The 20,305-nt window shown below is 43.0% G+C and overlaps 1 protein-coding gene across 3 annotated transcripts in view; it reads left to right on the top strand.

Annotated features, from left to right (window-relative positions):
• The window catches only part of rgs3a (regulator of G protein signaling 3a), a 265,109-nt gene that overhangs the window by 9,950 nt on the left and 234,854 nt on the right, over positions 1-20,305 (top strand). Inside the window, exons 1-4 of one of the 3 annotated variants that reach the window (XM_061733621.1) lie at positions 4,290-6,494; positions 6,711-7,108; positions 17,816-17,897; positions 18,446-18,551. In XM_061733621.1, the coding sequence (XP_061589605.1) occupies positions 6,800-7,108; positions 17,816-17,897; positions 18,446-18,551 (497 nt within the window). In that variant the 5' untranslated portion in view covers positions 4,290-6,494; positions 6,711-6,799. Of the gene's footprint in view, positions 1-4,289; positions 7,109-17,815; positions 17,898-18,445; positions 18,552-20,305 lie in introns of those variants that run through there. The other 2 variants (XM_061733622.1, XM_061733623.1) reach the window with 2 other exon arrangements.

The following is a 20,305-nucleotide window of genomic DNA, read 5'->3' on the forward strand; positions in this document are numbered from 1 at the left end:
CTCTCAGGGGTGTTTATTCAGGTCAGGACGGGACACAAAGATCCCACACTGCCATGAACCAGATGGACCTGGTCGGGGCTTTCAGACCTCTCCTCCTGCTCCTCTCCCGGAGACGGCTTTGTCCTGGGCTTTTCTCCGCCGCCGCTAATCAGTGCTGCTGGTCTGGAGGCGAGCGGCGCAGCGTGAAGGCCAGAGAAAGTGTCTTTGTGGGGTTGATGGGTAACCCTCACCCTTTCAGAGGGCAGACGGGGAAAAGCTGCTCCAACACAAAGGTCTCTGAAGACAACGTGTTTTCTGTCACCTAATTAACAACCGTACAGGGAAAAACAGCAATGTCCCCCGTCAACCCGTGAGCCAGGCATCGGATCAAAAGCTGCTCAGGCTTTGCACCTTTCAAAAGCAAAATTGTCTAAAATACATCCACAAATTAACCCCACATGTGACAGATGTAAATTGGAGGACGCAACATTAATCCCCATGTTTTGGCTGTCCGGAGTTAAAGTGGTATTAGAAGGCTAAACTCTCTCCACGGTGTTAACAGTTAAAATCCACTCTCTCTCCCCTCTGTGGGGTTGCTGGTGGTCTGGGTTCCAGGTTCTTCTCCTCTGTGGGGTTGCTGGTGGCCTGGGTTCCGGGTTCTTCTCCTCTGTGGGGTTGCTGGTGGCCTGGGTTCCAGGTTCTTCTCCTCTGTGGGGTTGCTGGTGGCCTGGGTTCCAGGTTCTTCTCTGTGGGGTTGCTGGTGGCCTGGGTTCCAGGTTCTTCTCCTCTGTGGGGTTGCTGGTGGCCTGGGTTCCATGTTCTCCTCTGTGGGGTTGCTGGTGGCCTGGGTTCCAGGTTCTCCTCTGTGGGGTTGCTGGTGGCCTGGGTTCCAGGTTCTTCTCTGTGGGGTTGCTGGTGGCCTGGGTTCCAGGTTCTCCTCTGTGGGGTTGCTGGTGGCCTGGGTTCCAGGTTCTTCTCCTCTGTGGGGTTGCTGGTGGCCTGGGTTCCAGGTTCTCCTCTGTGGGGTTGCTGGTGGCCTGGGTTCCAGGTTCTTCTCCTCTGTGGGGTTGCTGGTGGACTGGGTTCCAGGTTCTTCTCTGTGGGCTTGCTGGTGGTCTGGGTTCCAGGTTCTCCTCTGTGGGGTTGCTGGTGGACTGGGTTCCAGGTTCTTCTCTGTGGGGTTGCTGGTGGCCTGGGTTCCAGGTTCTTCCTTGTCGGCCTCTGGTCTCGTGGGTGGCGGGGTTGCCCCCCCCCCTCCTCCCCCACTATAGATACACTTCAGGTGGAGCTTTGATAGGATTATTACACACACACACACACACACACACACACACACACACACACACACACACACACACACACACACACACACACACACACACACACACACACACTCTTATACCCACTCCCATATCCACACATACATATACATAGCCACATAGATATATACACACACACACACACACACACTGACGTATACACACAAACATATACATATATTCATACATGCACATATACACACACATAGCCACACACACACCTACACATACATAGCCACACAGACATATACATACACGCACACACACACATGTAGATATACACATTGGCTTGTTCACCTGCATGCGTGCTCTGTAGTTTTTGGGGTTAGGTAGCGGTAGCTTAGCTCAGACCGTGTTCGGATCTTGAGATTTGGGTCGATTGCTGCTCGTGTTTTGGTCGACTCCGTGCCGTTTCATGTTTGGTTTTTGTTGCAGATCTCCAGTGATCGGTGTGTGCCTCTGTGTGTTCTTGCCCCCCCCCCAAAAAAAAATAAAAAATCAATGGGTCTGTATGTGTACAAATCATGCAAAATAAAAAAATAAAAAAAACATGATGGCTCTCAACAGGTGGGTTCACGCAGCTTACACATTCACAAATCACACTCATAACAGGCCATAACGCAAAATAATAATAACAATAATTAAAAAAAAAACATTATCTCTCAGGTGGGTTCAGGCCATATTAAGCAGGCTGGCCTCTTACCTTAAGTTAAAGCAAGTCACTGCAGCAGCGGGGGCGCAGTAGCATCTGCCCCGGAGCACTCGGCCTCGACTTCACTTCCTTCACCAGAGGGTGGGAGAGGAACGGGACCCTGTTGTGACATCGTCTCTCTCCTCATCTCTGGCTGCCACTGACACCTTTTTTGATGTGAACCCAAAGTGTGCAAGTGACACACTCTAAGTTATCTTCCGCGTGGCCATGTTATTGTGGCATCTCAACCAGCCGGCCTGGTCATTGCGCTGTGCTGGCGCACATGGCTAATTTGCATACATAAAGGTGCAGGACTTGTGTTAAACCAATAAAAGTTTTGAATTGTGAATACTTGATATGGCGATCTCTTAAACATATTTAATTGACCATTAGTGACAATCAAATTATCATATTATATTATATAGCCTAATTTATTTATTTTTTTGACAACATTGAGACTCCCCCTAAATTTGGCTTTTGAGTCCTTCAGGGGGGCTCAAGGGTTAATCGGGGGGGTCCGACCCCTCCAAACCCCCCCGTATTTCGCACTCTGACAGATACCAATATTTGGTTGCTGATGTCTCAGACCTCGTCATGCTGCTTATACAATCTGTTTTAGTTTTCAACTATACTGTCTTTCACTAAGTGCCTTGTAGCAATCGATTTCTTACTCAGGGCATTGTTGTTATACAAACACATGTTGTAAAGTTTCAGTAAGCAGAAAAGCCTAACGTCGTTGAGTGACAGCAGCGGTGAGGGAAGTTCTCTGTGGGGAGGGAATGTTTAATGTTTTATTTATGTGAAAGTGAAAATCGATAAAAAGAACTATGAAAGAAAGAAAAGATGCTGAGGGTTGGACGGGTCACCGGTTTGTTGGTAAACCAGTTTTCTGAGGTGTTTGTGCAGATTCTGCCCCAGACATGCAGACACAGATGAAATGTTTGGATAACTGGAGGGGGTCAGAGCCGTGGTTTCCGTGTTCGCTGGTTGGAGGTGAGAGGGAGCAGGGAGAGGAAAAGCAGAGGAAATATGGAAGTTGAAAACATAACAAACAACCATGATGTCTGGACGGAGACGGGGGAGCCTGGGAACGCCGCTGGACGGCTCCACGGAGGTGTGAAGCTCGCTGGTTATTGTCTTCTGTCAGGAAGTGCTGCAATTAAAACCTAAATCAGAACGGTTTCTTCCTAGACTGTTCCTACTGTACGTTTCCCGTCAACGTTGTGACAGAATCCAGTCTCCCTCCTGATAAAGCTGCTTTCTACAAGGAAAATTATGACTAAATATCGCCGTCAACAAACCTTTATCACCTGAGGAAAACGAGACGAGACGTTACAAAATGCTGATCATGTGACGATAATAATAATTACATACGTAGAGAGACTAAAATTTAGATTCCAAAATAAAAACTCTGCTAAAATCTGTCTTCATTTCTGTTGACCAAAACGAGACGAAATGTTATGACAAAGATTCTTAATATACATATATATATTATATAGATATATATGCATATATATATATATATATATATATATATATATATATATATATATATATATATATATATATATATATATATATATATATATTGGATACACTTTCCTACATAGACGTGGAAAAGAAAAAGATGGGGAGAAATGCAGAAAAAATAAATATAAACTCAAATGAGATTCTTCTGTATCTGGAATGAATGTATTCCTGAGTCTATAAGGTAACAATAATATAATAATAAGATAACCTTGTTTGAATTGTAAAATGGGTTTGGCTAAATACAATATTTGACTAAAACTAGACTAAAATGGACAATTCTGACTAAAATAAGACTAAAATGCTCAGATTTTTAGTGGACTGAAACTTGACACGACTAAAAGGAGAATGAACGTGACGGAAACTAATAAAAACTAATATGATAACTGGACCCAGAGACTAAAAGTCAAAGTGAAACAGGCTGACAAACATAACACCACTTGGTGCCACCGACGTTAGTCACGGCGGAGGACGGTGTCACCTCGCCAGGAAACCAACAACCTTATCGGGGCACAAAGCTGTTCTGGCTGCGCGGGGGTGAGGCGTGAAGCGCTGGGATAGAGCAGTGAGTGGGAATGTGGGAGGCACTTCCTCCCATTCTTCTGCTGCTGAAGAGTTCCCATGAGCACCCCTGCCAGGAGCAGTGGCGGCGGGGCCCGAGCGGGCCGGGCCAGCGGGGGCCGGGCCAGCGGGGCCGGGCCAGCGGGGCAGGGCCGGGCCAGCGGGGCAGGGCCAGTGCCGGTCTCGCCTGCAGGACGCCACACAGCTGATCTCGGGCTGCACTCGTGCTGCTGGGGCCAGACGGCGAGGACTGATGCAGAGGTGAGGAGTCGGGTCAAGGGACCGGAGGACGAGCAGAGCCACAGATGAGAGGAAACGTGGTGGAATAGACCCCGAAGAGACGGGAAAACGTGGTGGAATAGACCCCGAAGAGACGGGAAAAGGTGGTGGATAGACCCTGAAGAGACTGTAAAGGTGGTGGACTGGACCCCGAAGAGACGGGAAAACGTGGTGGATAGACCCTGAAGAGACGGAGTAGACCCTAAAGAGACGGAGTAGACCCTGAAGAGATGGGAAAAGGTGTTGGATAGACCCTGAAGAGACGGAGTGGGCCCAGAAGAGACTCTAAAGGTGGTGGATAGACCCTGAAGAGACGGGAAAAGGTGGTGGAATAGACCCCGAAGAGACGGGAAAAGGTGGTGGATGGACCCTGAAGAGACTAAAGGTGGTGGACTAGACCCTGAAGAGACTCTAAAGGTGATGGATAGACCTTGAAGAGACTGTAAATGTGGTGGACTAGACCCTGAAGAGACGGGAAAAGGTGGTGGATAGACCCTGAAGAGACTAAACGTGGTGGATAGACCTTGAAGGGACTCTAAAGGTTGTGGACTAGACCCTGAAGAGACTCTAAAGGTGGTGGATAAACTCTGAAGAGACTCTAAAGGTTGTGGACTAGACCCTGAAGAGACTCTAAAGGTTGTGGACTAGACCCTGAAGAGACTCTAAAGGTGGTGGATAGACCCTGAAGAGACTCTAAAGGTGGTGGATAAACTCTGAAGAGACTCTAAAGGTTGTGGACTAGACCCTGAAGAGACTCTAAAGGTGGTGGATAGACCTTGAGGAGACTCTAAAGGTTGTGGACTAGACCCTGAAGAGACGGAGTAGACCCTGAAGTGACTCTAAAGGTTGTGGAGGAGACCCTGAAGAGAGGGGAACGTGGTGGATAGACCCTGAAGAGACTCTAAAGGTGGTGGAATAGACCCCGAAGAGACTCTAAAGGTGGTGGAGGAGACCCTGAAGAGACTCTAAAGGTGGTGGAGGAGACCCTGAAGAGACGGGAACGTTGTGGATAGACCCTGAAGAGACTCTAAAGGTGGTGGATAGACCTTGAGGAGACTCTAAAGGTTGTGGAGGAGACCCTGAAGAGAGGGGAACGTGGTGGATAGACCCTGAAGAGACTCTAAAGGTTGTGGACTAGACCCTGAAGAGACGGAGTAGACCCTGAAGTGACTCTAAAGGTTGTGGAGGAGACCCTGAAGAGACTCTAAAGGTGGTGGAGGAGACACTGAAGAGAGGGGAACGTGGTGGATATACCTTGAAGAGACTCTAAAGGTGGTGGACTAGATCCTGAAGAGACTCTAAAGGTGGTGGACTAGACCCTGAAGAGACTCTAAAGGTGGTGGACTAGACCCTGAAGAGACTCTAAAGGTGGTGATAGACCCTGAAGAGACTCTAAAGGTGGTGGACTAGATCCTGAAGAGACTCTAAAGGTGGTGGACTAGACCCTGAAGAGACTCTAAAGGTGGTGGACTAGACCCTGAAGAGACTCTAAAGGTGGTGATAGACCCTGAAGAGACTCTAAAGGTGGTGGACTAGACCCTGAAGAGACTCTAAAGGTGGTGGATAGCACTTGAAGAGACTCTAAAGGTGGTGGACTAGACCCTGAAGAGACTCTAAAGGTGGTGGATAAACTCTGAAGAGACTCTAAAGGTGGTGGAGGAGACCCTGAAGAGACGGGAACGTTGTGGATAGACCCTGAAGAGACTCTAAAGGTTGTGGACTAGACCCTGAAGAGACTCTAAAGGTGGTGGATAGACCTTGAGGAGACTCTAAAGGTTGTGGAGGAGACCCTGAAGAGAGGGGAACGTGGTGGATAGACCTTGAAGAGAGGGGAACGTGGTGGATAGACCCTGAAGAGACTCTAAAGGTTGTGGACTAGACCCAGAAGAGACTCTAAAGGTGGTGGACTAGACCCTGAAGAGACTCTAAAGGTGGTGGATAGCACTTGAAGAGACTCTAAAGGTGGTGGACTAGACCCTGAAGAGACGGAGTAGACCCTGAAGAGAGGGGAACGTGGTGGATATACCTTGAAGAGGCTCTAAAGGTGGTGGATAGACCCTAAAGAGACTCTAAAGGTGGTGGATAGACCCTAAAGAGACTCTAAAGGTGGTGGACTAGACCCTGAAGAGACTCTAAAGGTGGTGGATAGACCCTGAAGTGACTCTAAAGGTTGTGGAGGAGACCCTGAAGAGAGGGGAACGTGATGGATAGACCCTGAAGAGGCTCTAAAGGTGGTGGACTAGACCCTGAAGAGAGGGGAACGTGGTGGATAGACCCTGAACAAACGGGAACGTGCTGGATATACCTTGAAGAGACTCTAAAGGTGGTGGATAGACCCTAAAGAGACTCTAAAGGTGGTGGACTAGACCCTGAAGAGACCGGGGGGCGTCTGGGGGTCGGCAGCAGCTGATTCAGGAGATCAAACCAACACACAGGGGAGTTGATGCAGACCGAAGCTCCGCTGAAACTTGCAGGAACCAGCTTTACGATGATCCACAACACCCTGAAGAGCTCCCCCCCGGCGGAGCACGGCCCCCGGAGGACCAGCTCCGCCGCCCAGAGGAAGCTGTGGCGCTACTCGGGCTGCAGAGGCAGCGGCGGCGCGGCGGAACACCGCCGCAGCGTGTGCGTGTTGACGGCGGACCTGAACGCCGGCGACGGCACCGGCAGAGGCGTGGGCGCGGGGGTGGTGCACACCATCCACGGCCTCTGCCGCCTCTGCATCGGATGCAAGCTGCCACAGGTGTGTCCGGTAAATACATAAATACATAAATAACTACCGCTGATAAAAGCTGCACGATCAATCTTTGTCAGGCCGACTGCAACCAGTGTTTTATTTTACTTAAAAAAACACTTTTATTGCCTGTTTCAGCTGTCCTGGGAAGTATAACTGCAATATGTTTCGTTATTATCTTGTGTCCATTAAGATATTTCACTTAAACCTCTTCAGACGGGCTGAAATTACCTTAAACTTATGTGAAGTGGCACTATTGGTCACCGAAGGCGTCTTCTGAAAAAATGGTGACGAATCACACGGCTCCCAACTAAAGGTGCTTAGTCAACTAAAACTATGACTAAATATCGTCGTCAACGAACCATTATCACCTGAGGAAAACGAGACGAGACACAACTAAAATGCTGGTCATGTGACGATAACGATAATTAAATATATAATGCAATATCATCGACGAATAAAAACCAAACTAAAATGTACATTACAAAATAAAAACTCTGCTAAAATGTGTCCTTATTTTCGTTGACCAAACGAGACGAAATGTTCTAGCAAAGATCCTTTTGTCCATGTTTTCAGTAGTTTCCTCTGGTTTAGTTCTGCTGCCGGTGACGTCACGTCCTCAATCCCACAAAATCACAGGAGAAAATAAATATGTTGTAAACTCAAATGAGAGTCTATATTGCAGTAGTTTAATTAATCGATGTCATCGATGGCTTCAGGTATATGTAATAACGCCTGAAAATGTAATAAAATTTGCACTTAACTCAATTGAAAATGTAATAAAATCCAATAATGTCATAACTTCACCAATAATGTAATAAAATATCCTGACTGATATTGTAATAACATTTTTATCAATAATATATTATGACATTATTGGGAATTTATTACATTTTCAGGTGGGTCTTTTTTTTTCTTCCAAAACTGATAAAGTAATACTTGACAAATAATGTAATATATATGTTCATTTTCAGTCCAGAGTTCTACATTTTGTGTTTTAAGTATCTAAGAATGTTTTATACGCTGGATTTGAAACACCAGAATGAATATTGGGTTAAATTGCAGTCTTTGAGTACCATGTAATAAATTCCCAATAACGTAATAAGGTATTACGACGGAGTATTAGGGCCAAACTAAGAAGAAAAAAAAATGGAAATTACGAGAATAAAGTCATAATTATATGAGAATAAAGTCGTAAAATTACGAGAATAAAGTCATAATATTACAAGAACTAGACAATTTCCTCGCAGAAATTTCGAGAGTGCCACGGCAGGCTGATGCACATTTGTGTACATTTTGAAAGTAATAACGGTGAAGGACTCACATATCGGCCAATCAGAAGAAGGGGCGGGGCTTATTTGCACCAATGAAGGTCAATGACTCAATATCGAGTCCAATGACACCACCCATGACTCTGTATGTCAAACCATTCAAAAGTTATTGGACTATAACATATCGGCCAATCAGAAGAAGGGGCGGGGCTAATTTGTATATATAATATACATATATTTATATATATATTTATATATATATATATATATATATATATATATATATATATATATATATCCCATGAACCAGTTCCCAGCAGGACTGGTTATCGTCTAAGGTCAAAGGTCAGGGGGCAGATTTCTCCATTTTCCAGGTTAAAGTATATGAAGTCTGTACTGACTGGGTCATGTGACCAGTCTGGCTCAGTCTAATCACTCAGCAGCTGAGCTCTGGTTGCCCCGGCAACAAGAACCTCGACTTCAGAACATTCCGGGTTATCTGTGAGAAAACCCCAGCTTTTGCCTTGTGACAAGTTCTCAAATAACTCCGATTTGTGAGAAAACCGTAGCTCCTAGCAGAAAAACAAAGACATCGTGAGAGACACAGAACCCGGCAGATTCCGACAATCTTAATTTTATTCAGATATTCCTTAAAATGTGTTAGTAACGGCAGTTCGAAAACAAAGAAAACTTTTAATTACATTGCAGTCAATGGGGACTGAGCCAGGAATTGGAGCAGCTTTAGCCACCCCAGTTTAAATTTTCTGCATACCCCGCCTGTCAAAGTCACATTTTATGAATCCCAGCATCTATGTCTACATTCTGACGACTTTATTCTCATAAATTACTACTTTATTCTCGTAATATTACGACTTTATTCTATTACGACTTTATTCTCGTAAATTACGACTTTATTCTCGTAATATTATGACTTTATTCTCGTAATGTTACGACTTTATTCTCGTAATGTTACGACTTTATTCTCATTTTATTATGACTTTATTCTCGTAATTTCCAATTTTGGTTTTGTCTTAGTTTGGCCCTAATACTCCGTCGTAAGGTATTACATTATTGGTGTAAAAATGTCATATACAATATCCGTCAGGATATTTTATTACATTATTGGGGAAGTTATTACATTATTGGGTTTTATTACATTTTCGATTAAGTTAAGTGCAAATTTTATTACATTTCCAGGAAATTATGACATTATAGGGTGAAATTATGACATTATATGGTGAAATTATTACATTATAGGGTGAAATTATGACATTATAGGGTGCTACAAGCCGTCAACAGTCTTTCCTGCACTGCGGGAAACACAGATAAAGCTCTGCGATCGTCAGAGCGACTGAACTCGTCCATCACTGATGCTGAGACAGGAGCAGCAGCTCCGTCTCAGGGCTCACGGGGCTTTTATTCATTTTTACTTTCTGTCTAAACTCCTTCAACAAGAACGTTAAAGTGTTTCTGTCTCATTATTATCTGTTTGCCTGAATGACTAATTCATGGTAAAGGCTCTCCTCAAACACTCTGAATATTTCATTCACGCTGGGAACTTTGCTCATAAATATTCATCCGGTGATTTGTCTTTGTGGGTAATTTTTCCGTGTGTTGAGAAAGTATTTAAAGAGCGTTGAGCAGCAGGAACACGGCCGGGTCACCGGGTCTGAAACCTGAGCTTCCCTAAAACATTATTTACATCCATCTGGTCTTTCAGAAGCTTCAAGACGTTTGTCTTCTTGATTTCAGTGGATCGCCTGGTTTACCTTTATCCCTGAATGAGATTGAATCAGTCTGTTTTATTACAAGAGATTTAAATGTCCTGCTCTAAACGAGGAAACGTCTGTGTCACAAAGGTCATCATGACACATGACAAGTTCCTCCTGACCGGCCTGGAAAACTCTCAGGAAGACAAAGAAAGCATATATATATATATATGTATATATATATATATATATATATATATATATATATATATATATATATATATATATATATATATATATATATATATATTAGGGGTGGGCGATATGACCCAAAATTAATATCACGGTATTTTTCATCTTTTGAACGGTGACGGTATAATATCACGGTATTTTTTGGTACGTTTTGGGAGGAGTAGCCTGTCCTGTCCCTTTATGTGAATGAGGTTAATATTTTTATAATATAATAAGTAAATGGTTGTATCCTTATCAAAAAGAGACATGGGAGAGTATTATGCATTCTCAACATATTTATTTGGCAAAAAACCTAAAGATCTTACATATACATATATATATATATATATATATATATATATATATATATATATATATATATATATATATATATATATATATAATATTATATTATATTTATTTTTATCATATTATATTTTAAATATTTTGTAAACCTGTCTTAAAATGTAATACTGGACCTCGGTTGGGCTGGTTGGACAGCGGGTGGTGGAAAATTTCCCTTAATTTTATTCTCTTATTCTCTAATTTTCTTCTAAAGCCCGCGGTACAGGTGTGTTTTTTCGAGAGAAGAACATGGTTATGGGTATTTTTTTGTCGCTCTCTCTTTCTTTTGGGCAAAAAGATTCTTTTAAACCGACATTCATTAATTTTTTCTCCATCTTGAAGTCTGTGATTCGTATTCCAGCAGGTTGAAACAGCGCTCTGCGCTCCGCTGCCGTCAAAGACCCGCCCAGCTCCACTTCTGATTGGCTAGTGTTAGTTTGGTTGAGCGCCAGAGCTGCTTTCCTCTCATTCCATTGGTAGACGAACTCGGTTGACTCAACCTTTTTTTTTCTCTCAAACCTTTTTTTTTTTTTTTTTTTTTAAAGCACTCAAACTCGCACGCCGAGAAAAAAAACTCTGTACGCCGGAGATCCGGCACGGTGCCGGAATACTTTAAGCCCTGCATTTCTTACTACTCTTGTCGTAAGGTGTAGCAGTAAACGATGCCTGCAGTGAAAGCTGTGTAGTCTTGGGACCGCTGCTCCGCTGGTTCTGCAGCAGCACCAGCGGAGCAGCGGTCCCAGCGGGACCAGCTGCTGGTCGCACTTGCGCTCGTTTTGGCCCGGGTTGCCTCTTCATATTCACGGGCGTGCGTGTTTTTTAAGTGATGAAACAGGTTGCTTGTGTTTCCACCTCTTGCTGTCACAACACGGCAGCAAACCTTGCATATCACCGACGTTTTTAATTCCTTATTTAGGCTTATTATTTTATAATTGATTTATTACGGTATTGACGGTATTGCAAAATCCATGTCGTGGCGCAGTGTCACACCGGTGATGACTATGACACCGGTGTACCGCCCACCCCTAATATATATACATATATATGTATGTATGTATATATATATATATATATATATATATATATATATGTATATATGTATATATGTATATATATGTATATATAATTTCCTTTTTGAAGTCATGTAGGTTTTTTTAAAGATAGAAACTGAGATAAATGCAGCGACTCAGGAGCTTAAGAGCAGTGGAGAAAAAGAAACAACAATCGCACTCGACATTTTAGGGTCATCATAAGTTGGAAGTCTTAAGGACAATTCCCTGAATATCTGACTGGAGGGCAGATTTAGTCATTTAGCAGCACACACACACACACACACACACACTTGCTTTTTGCTTATGGTTGTCCATCGAGTCTGATGACGACGTGCACTTCTATCAGTGAGTTCGTTGGTGGCTGAATAGCCCTATCCTGGATCCACAAACCCTACTGCAGGTAGGGCACGTAAATGTGGTGGTGGCGGCAACAGCAACCGTAGGTGTGTTCCTCCTGAGTCTTCTCTCCTGTCTCCTGGCTGTCCGATCCTCCTCCAGCAGGCGAGTGCCATCCTGGCACAGCTGACGCCAGGTGTTACGATCAGCAGCCACAGCTTCCTGGGCCTCAGGTCTGAGTTTACACCTCCTTAATGCAGTCTTCAGCTGGTCTTTATAACGCTTCTTCTGCCCTCCAGCTGAGCGACGGCCATGGTGTAGCTGGCCGTATAGCACTTTGCGCGGCAGGCGGTCTGAGGGCATCCTTAGTACGTGGCCCAGCCATCGTAGTTGGTGCTGGGTGATCGTGGCCTCAATTCTCCTACAGTTGGTGTTTGAGAGTATTTCGGAATGAGGCACACGATCACGGCGCGTAATCCCCAGGATGCGCTGAAGGCAGCGTATGTGAAACTGTTGTAGGTAGTGATGCACCGATTGTTCGGTAACCAAAATTGTTCGGCCGGAAATGGCAAAAAAAACACTTTCGGTGTTCGGTGGAATAAGTGGGAAAAAAACCGAACAATTAATAACAGCGTTGTAATATAAAGAAATACACTGGCCGCTCCGTAACTTTTGCACCACAAACATAAATCGTTGGCCAACCAAAAAGTAACCCCATAAGAATTTTACCAACATTCACCAGCAGGTGGAACCAAAACAACATAAATCAATCTATTCCAGGTGCGTTTAGATGAGGAAATCAAACAGGAAGAGTGTGGAATGAAGTGGTGCGGTGCAAACATGTCAGCAGTGTGGAAGTATTTTAGAGTGGCAAATAATAATACAAGAATGGCTGTTTGCAATGAATGTTCTGCTCAAATATCTAGAGGGGGCACATCTGCAAAGTCTTTCAGCTACAAGTTTGATTTATCATTTGAAATGATAAAAAACCCTGAGCGCTTTAATGCATTTTTATTGTTTTAAGGCCTATGTTACAATGTTCAGTCAGTTAAGCCTAACGTAAGCTCAAAGATGGCCAAAAAATGTATTTTGCTCATTTATTTATTTTAAGTTATTGTTCTTTGCTGGTATAATGTCTGCTGGAATATTTAAAGGAGCTTGAGGCCGGATTGTGGCAAGATTTATGAAAAAAATCCGTATACATTTTAAGTTTTCTAGTAATAATGTCAGATGAAGCGTTCCAAACCCAAAAGAATGATTCCTCTAGTGTATCTCTCCTTTGCCTTGAACAGGCTGTTGCTGCAAAATGTGCTGCAATTCGGTCCCGAATTTCCCGCGCTGGGCTGCGGATGTGACGTCACATGACGCTGCATGCACCTTTCTCCCCCGTTCTCCCGTGCCGGCTTCACTGTTGACTGCAGTACCCCCGACGGCCGTCGTGGTGAAGGGTGGCGCTAGAGAGTCTCATTTCTTAAAAGGAGCCTCAAGCTCCTTTAAGAAATGCTGGGAAATTAAAAAATTTTCAGTTTTTTATGTTCAACAAATGTTTTCTACCTTGTAATTTTGTAGATTTTTTTCTTTGAAAAGCCTAAATCAAATTTATTTGATTTATGCAATGGTGAAAAAATTGGCAAAATAAATGAAAAACTGCTGAAGAACCATGTTCGGTATTGTTCGGTATTCGCCCAAGTGTTTATTATTATTTTCGGTTTCGGTTTCGGCCACAAATGTTCATTTCGGTGCATCACTAGTTCTAGGGCCTTGATGTGGCGGCTGTAGGTTACCCAGGCTTCACAGCTGTACAGGAGGGTAGTGAGGCAGATGGCTTGATAGACCGAGACCTATGGAGCCAAATCAAGGCCAAAAGTTTTGCTAATTTGAAAATAAAATTTGAACCTGAAAATTCTTTTTTACAATTTCAATTTTATTTTTTTCAGTATCAGATCTTTTTTTCAGTTTCAAATCTTTTTATTTCAGTTTCAAATCTTTTTTTCAGTTTCAAATCTTTTTTTTTCAGTTTCACGTCTTTTTTTTTCAGTTTCAGACTTTTGGCCCCGATCTGGCGTGGGGGGCGTGGCATCATGAGTGACAGCAGAACAGAGAAGGCGGGGGACGTTCCTCAGTCATGTTGCCTTCAGGAAACGTAGGTTGCAGAAGTTATCAGTAGAAGTATGATTCAACACTGTATTTACACCATATTCACGTGATTGGCAGTGGAAAAAACTGATATTAGTGACACATTTCTGTTTAAAAAGCTGTTTTAGACCGTACTTGGTAGTATGTGGAAGTGGGAAATGTCAAACTTTAAAGTGTGGCTGTTGAACTGTACAGTCTGGCATAGTTTATTGCTTTTATACTGCGATTGGTGCCAAGTACGGTCTAAAACAGCTTTTTAAACAGAAATGTGTCACTAATATCAGTTTTTTCCACTGCCAATCACGTGAATATGGTGTATATACAGTGTTGAATCAAACTTCTACTGATAACTTCTACAACTTATGTTTCCTGAAAGCAACATGACTGAGGAACGTCCCCCGCCTTCTCTGTTCTGCTGTCACTCATGATGCCACGCCCCCCACGCCAGATCGGGGCCAAAAGTCTGAACCTGAAAAAAAAATTTGAAACTGAAAAAAAAAGATTTGAAACTGAAAAAAAAAAGATTTGAAACTGAAAAAAGATTTGAAACTGAAATAAAAAGATTTGAAACTGAAAAAAAGATCTGATACTGAAAAAAATAAAATTGAAACTGTAAAAAAGAATTTTCAGGTTCAAATTTTATTTTCAAATTAGCAAAACTTTTGGCCTTGATTTGGCTCCATAGAGACCTTTGTGCGAAGATGGAGGTTCTTGTTTTGGAAGACCCGACGCCTGAGTCTCCCAAAAGCAGCCGCTGCTGCTTGATCCTGTTCTGGACTTCACTATCAACAGTGTTGTCTTCAGAAAGAATGCTCCCCAGGTATCTGAAGGATGGAACACTTGCTAGTTCTTCTCCAGAAACAGTGAAGATAGGTGGTGTCCCATCCTGCTGTACGCTCTCACCTCAGCAGCAACAACGGACTGGAGGCAGAGCTGCCTGGGAGATTTTCGAGGCCCTGTGCGAAATGGCTGGGTTTTTTTTTTTTGGGGTTTTTCGGGTCGGATCGGGTGTCTATATGGGCAATTTTAACTCTCCAATTAGCACAATACTGGATACCTTCCCCTGCCTCATCATCATCTCTTGCCTCGACGCGGGGCCCCGCGGCTGCTTGAGACCCGGTCGGATCGGTGATTTTTGTAACAAATGTATCCAACGAGCCTTTCAGAGAGGCATTAAACTCTTCCATTTTCTTTAGTTTTTTTCTTTTTTCATTCCCTGATGGAAATTTCCTGATTCTGTCTCGTTCTCTCGACATTGTGTGACAGTTTGTTCCAACTCCACCGTCTGGATCAGAGCAGCTTGTGTCTGCGCTTGGTCTGATCAGTTGTATTGAACAACAGACACATATATTTATTGATATGCACAGACTAGTACACATTTAGGTCTGTAATGGAACGTGACTGTTGATATTTATAAGTGAAAAAACAAAAAAAAAAATTTAAAAAAAATTGAAAAAAAAACGTGCGGTTGCACGGTTCGCACACCTCTTGCGGCGGCCCTGACTGCAGGTCTCGTGGTCTGTGAGATACCAGCTCAATGACTCTCTCCCTCTGCAGTTTGGTGGTAGCCTGAAGCCTCCTATTGTTAAAGAGGTTGCCATCTAGGTGAAAGTCCACGGCCACACCGCTGTTGTCCTCAATCTCCTTGTGGAGAAGCTGGGTAACACATGACAGGAAGATGTTAAAAAGCACTGGTGCTAGTACACACCCCTGCCTTACTCCTGCATGTACCGGAAAGGGGGCAGACTCTTGACCTCCCATGGTCACTCGATCAGACACACACACACACACACACACACACACACACACACACACACACACACACACACACACACACACACACACACACACACACACACACACACACACACACTGGTGTGTGTTTGGTCCCGGTTGCAGATCAGATGGAACATTAGATGTTTTGTAGGGACGTTGTTGTTTTTGGCTCCGGCTGGAGCGTCAGGTCCCGACGGGAAAGAGCCGTCGCTCCGTCTGATACGCTTCTCACAAACATGGAAAATTATGTAACATAATAATGTAAGAAGAAGAAATGTATTTCTATCATGAAGATTATTAAATGTATTGCAGCACCTCCCCATCTGACCTGGTTTTTTACTAGTTTTTTTTAAACTAAATGCTGCAGAAATGCAGTCTTGCACAATTTGCAGTAACATCATCAACAGCAGTTTCTAATGATTCATGTTTAAACCACTGCACTCTGTTTTTGTGCTGCTAATTTTGTGGATACTTGATATAAATAGAAGTAAAAAGGAAAAGAAAGAGCTAAAGTTATTGTTGACAGACTGAGATAATATGCATTATTTATCTGTTAGTCCGCCAGAGGAGCTTTTTACTCACGACGTGTTCATAATTCAGATTTATACCGTAATAACACTTGATGTGGCAGTCGCCTCGTCAGTCTCCCCAGCTATCGCTCTCTAAAACATTTCTTTGTATGTTTGGAGTTGTTTTTCTCCCTAACTCGGCTAATTGGGCTCACCAGGAAACCGCTGTCACGACACTTTTAATAGGAAGTGGAGGCAAAATGCAAATCCACTCCTGGCCCCGCAGGAAGGAAGCGGAGTGTTTCCAGCGTGAACTCGTGGCTCCTCGGCCGGCCGAGTTTCATGGCTGAAACACGAGTGTGTTTTCTGCAGGTGACCATTCGGGACGGGCGGTATGGAGTAAAACATTTATCACGATAATTTCTGGCATTATAAAAATGACGATAAAAAAATACCAATTCAACTCCACCTTTGTAACTATAAATCTATCACCACATTCAGTCTTTGGAGCCAAAACACTGCTCTAAAAGATACTAAATACTAAACTACACCAATTAAATTGAATTAATAAAAACCAATTAAATAAGTACACCTGTACTGCAAAATCTTTCTTTGTTTATTTCTTTGTTTCTTTGTTTCTTTGTTTGTTTCTTTCTTTCTTTCTTTCTTTCTTTCTTTCTTTCTTTCTTTCTTTCTTTCTTTCTTTCTTTCTTTCTTTCTTTCTTTCTTTCTTTCTTTCTTTCTTTCTTTCTTTCTTTCTGTCACGAGTGGGGGTAAGGTGTGGACCCAAACGCAGGAGAGAGAGGGAGGCTGGAGGCAGGAGTTCTCAAAAAACAAGGGTTTTAATCCAAAGGCAGGATCCTAAAACTAACAGAAACAGGGATCAAAAGACTATAAACCAGGAGCACATGGAGGGAAGAACAGTACGGTCCGACCGGGAACAAGGGAATGACAAGACCAGATATACTGAGGGGATAACGAGACATGACGAGACACAGGTGCGGACACAATCAGGGCAGATGGGACACACGGGGGGCAAAACAGAAACTGAAAGCTGGGGGGAATGTCAACCTTGACACCTTCCTTCCTTCCTTCCTTCCTTCCTTCCTTCCTTCCTTCCTTCCTTCCTTCCTTCCTTCCTTCCTTCCTTCCTTCCTTCCTTCCTTCCTTCCTTCCTCAATCAGACTTTCAGACTTTCCAAATCAGTTTTACACAAAAACATCATCAACAGGAATTTATCATTTTTACCGTGAGATACAAATTCTTACCGTGGGGAATTTCTTTGACGGTTTATCGTGAACGGTAAAATATCACCCATTCCTAGTGACCATCCTTCTCAACATGAGTGTGTTTTCTGCAGGTGACCATCCTCCGAGGAAAGGATGGATATGGATTCACCATCTGCTCCGACTCGCCGGTGAGGGTGCAGGCCGTCGATCCAGGCAAGTGCTGCATCGCTCTGAAACTCTGCAGGGCTGGTTTTACTCAATCTGAGACTCTTGGAGAAACATTTTAACATAACGACTATTATTTCTTACTGGATTATGGGCAGAAATATGTGCCACTAGAAACTGAATTTGAACAATTTACATTTGAATTTGAATTGCTCAACTTGAATAATTGCATTAAAAAACTGGTTCAATGCAATGATTCAAATTAAACAATACAAATTCAAATTATGTGATTCAGATTCAGTTTGTTTAATGCAATTATTGATAAGTTCAGAAAAGTGTTTTTTATTGTTGTGTTTTGATGTATTTGATGTAAGCCCAGTGGATATTTAAAGCTTACAGAAGGCTGCATTTAACTGCTGCTATGTCATTCCTGCAGTATTTCTGCAGCTGTTTTGGTCACTGCTATTATTTGTAATATATTATATTATTTGTAATCAGCACAAATTATCTGTCCCCATATGATCAAATCCACCATCCCCCCTGATTCTTTTTTTTTGAGTACTGGCGTGCAGTGACTAGACTTGTACTGTTTTTAGGGGGTCCGGCGGACCAGGCCGGCCTGCAGCAGCTCGACACTCTTCTGCAGCTGAACGGCCAGCCGGTGGAGCAGTGGAAGTGCGTGGACTTGGCCCACGCCATCAGGTAACAAGTTTACACTGATACGTTTTAGCTGCTTGATGACAGTAAGGCCCAGTCCCAATCCCCCCCTAGTCCTACTTTTCAGCCCTACCCCTAAATTTTGCGCGTTCCCGTGAGGGTAGTGGTGTCCCAATTCCTCTTTATAATATTTCAGTTGATTTGTAATGAATCCAGAATGTATGACATTTTTGTTTTTGTAATTGCATTACAGAAAATCACAATATTCAAATTTTCTGAGACAGTCCTGTAATTTTAAAAACAGGCTAAATGAAATGATGTTACACACTCTTGTACAGTAGGTGGCGGTATGCACCTTAAAGTTGGTTGCAATCCGCCAATAAAACAGAAGAAGAACATAAACAATCCCATTGCTACAGTCCGGTTATATAGAGTGGTGCCCGTGAGTGAGACAGGCAGTGCAACCTGCTCTCACAAAAATCTGTGAAATGCCCACGACCTCTCACCACTATTTTCCGTGGTATATACACGGAAAATGGTATAATTCCGTGTGAGCACCACAGATATTGTACCATGCAAAGTCACTGGGATCCGTGGTTGTGATATATACACGGATTATTACATTATTATTATGTATATATTATTCTTTATTATAGTGGCTAAGTTATACGTTTTTGATGCGCAAGGTGGATGAGAGTCACCTCCTGATACAGAGTCTAGAATTTCAGCCTCCTAGCTCAAAGGGTTAGTGAACTGTGCAAAAATAGACACGAAAAAGGCCTCATAGGCAAACCTATAACAATACATAACAAACCTCCTGTGCCTACTGAGCATTAATAACATGTCATAATCGAAGGAGAACTAATTAAAACGGATGTCCTTAACACAAACCTATTGTATTATTGAATTATCAAGGACACTTTCGTGTTTTTGTGTTTAGAAATGTTAAAGATATTAAAAGAAAACCATAACACAAAGAGGAAAATACTGTGGCGAACAAGTCGTGCCCAGAACGGGTCTCGAACCACAGTCTCCCAGACCACAGTCAACTGCAATAACCAGTCGGCCAAATGCTGATGTGTTGCCCAGGCGGGCAAGGCCTTATCTTATCTGTGGTCGTTACACTATGTTCCAAAAAGTATTGTTTTTAATGGACAAGATCCGGCATTTTACGTTGAATTCTATTGTTCAGGTTTTAAAATTCCATGCTAAATACATAAAAAAGGGAGGTGAGGTGTGAGCTTCATAACAAAACTTCTGTGCCTACTGAGCATTAATAACATGGGGTTAGCCATAGAAAAGGGCGATAATGAGGTGTGAGCTCCATAGCAAGCATTAATAACATGGGGTTAGCCATAGAAAGGGGCGATAACAGCCTCCTGTGCTTACTAGTAGGTAGAGTAGGGCCCTACTGGCCCATATCCATGGGATGATTGTTATCGTTTTGTCCTTCATTCAATGGTATGACAGCAGTTAAATCGGATGACGTATCCCATTGACTTCGCATAGTACAATATCCGTGGTGCTCCCATTAAAACCTCAATAAAACACTGCTAAAACCGCGTTAAAAACATGCTTTTACCAACTGACAGTAACAAACAGTACCGTGCGTGACAAAAACTCCTAATTTAGCCAAAATAACAAAGAATAATATATAAATAATAATAATAATGTCATAATCCGTGTATATATCACGACAATGGATCCCATTGACTTTGCATGGTACAATATCCGTGGTGCTCACACGGAATTATACAATTTTCCGTGTATATACCACGGAAAATAGTGGTGAGAGGTCA

This window comes from Cololabis saira, chromosome 11, assembly GCF_033807715.1.
Source record: "Cololabis saira isolate AMF1-May2022 chromosome 11, fColSai1.1, whole genome shotgun sequence".
Lineage (NCBI taxonomy): Eukaryota > Metazoa > Chordata > Actinopteri > Beloniformes > Belonidae > Cololabis > Cololabis saira.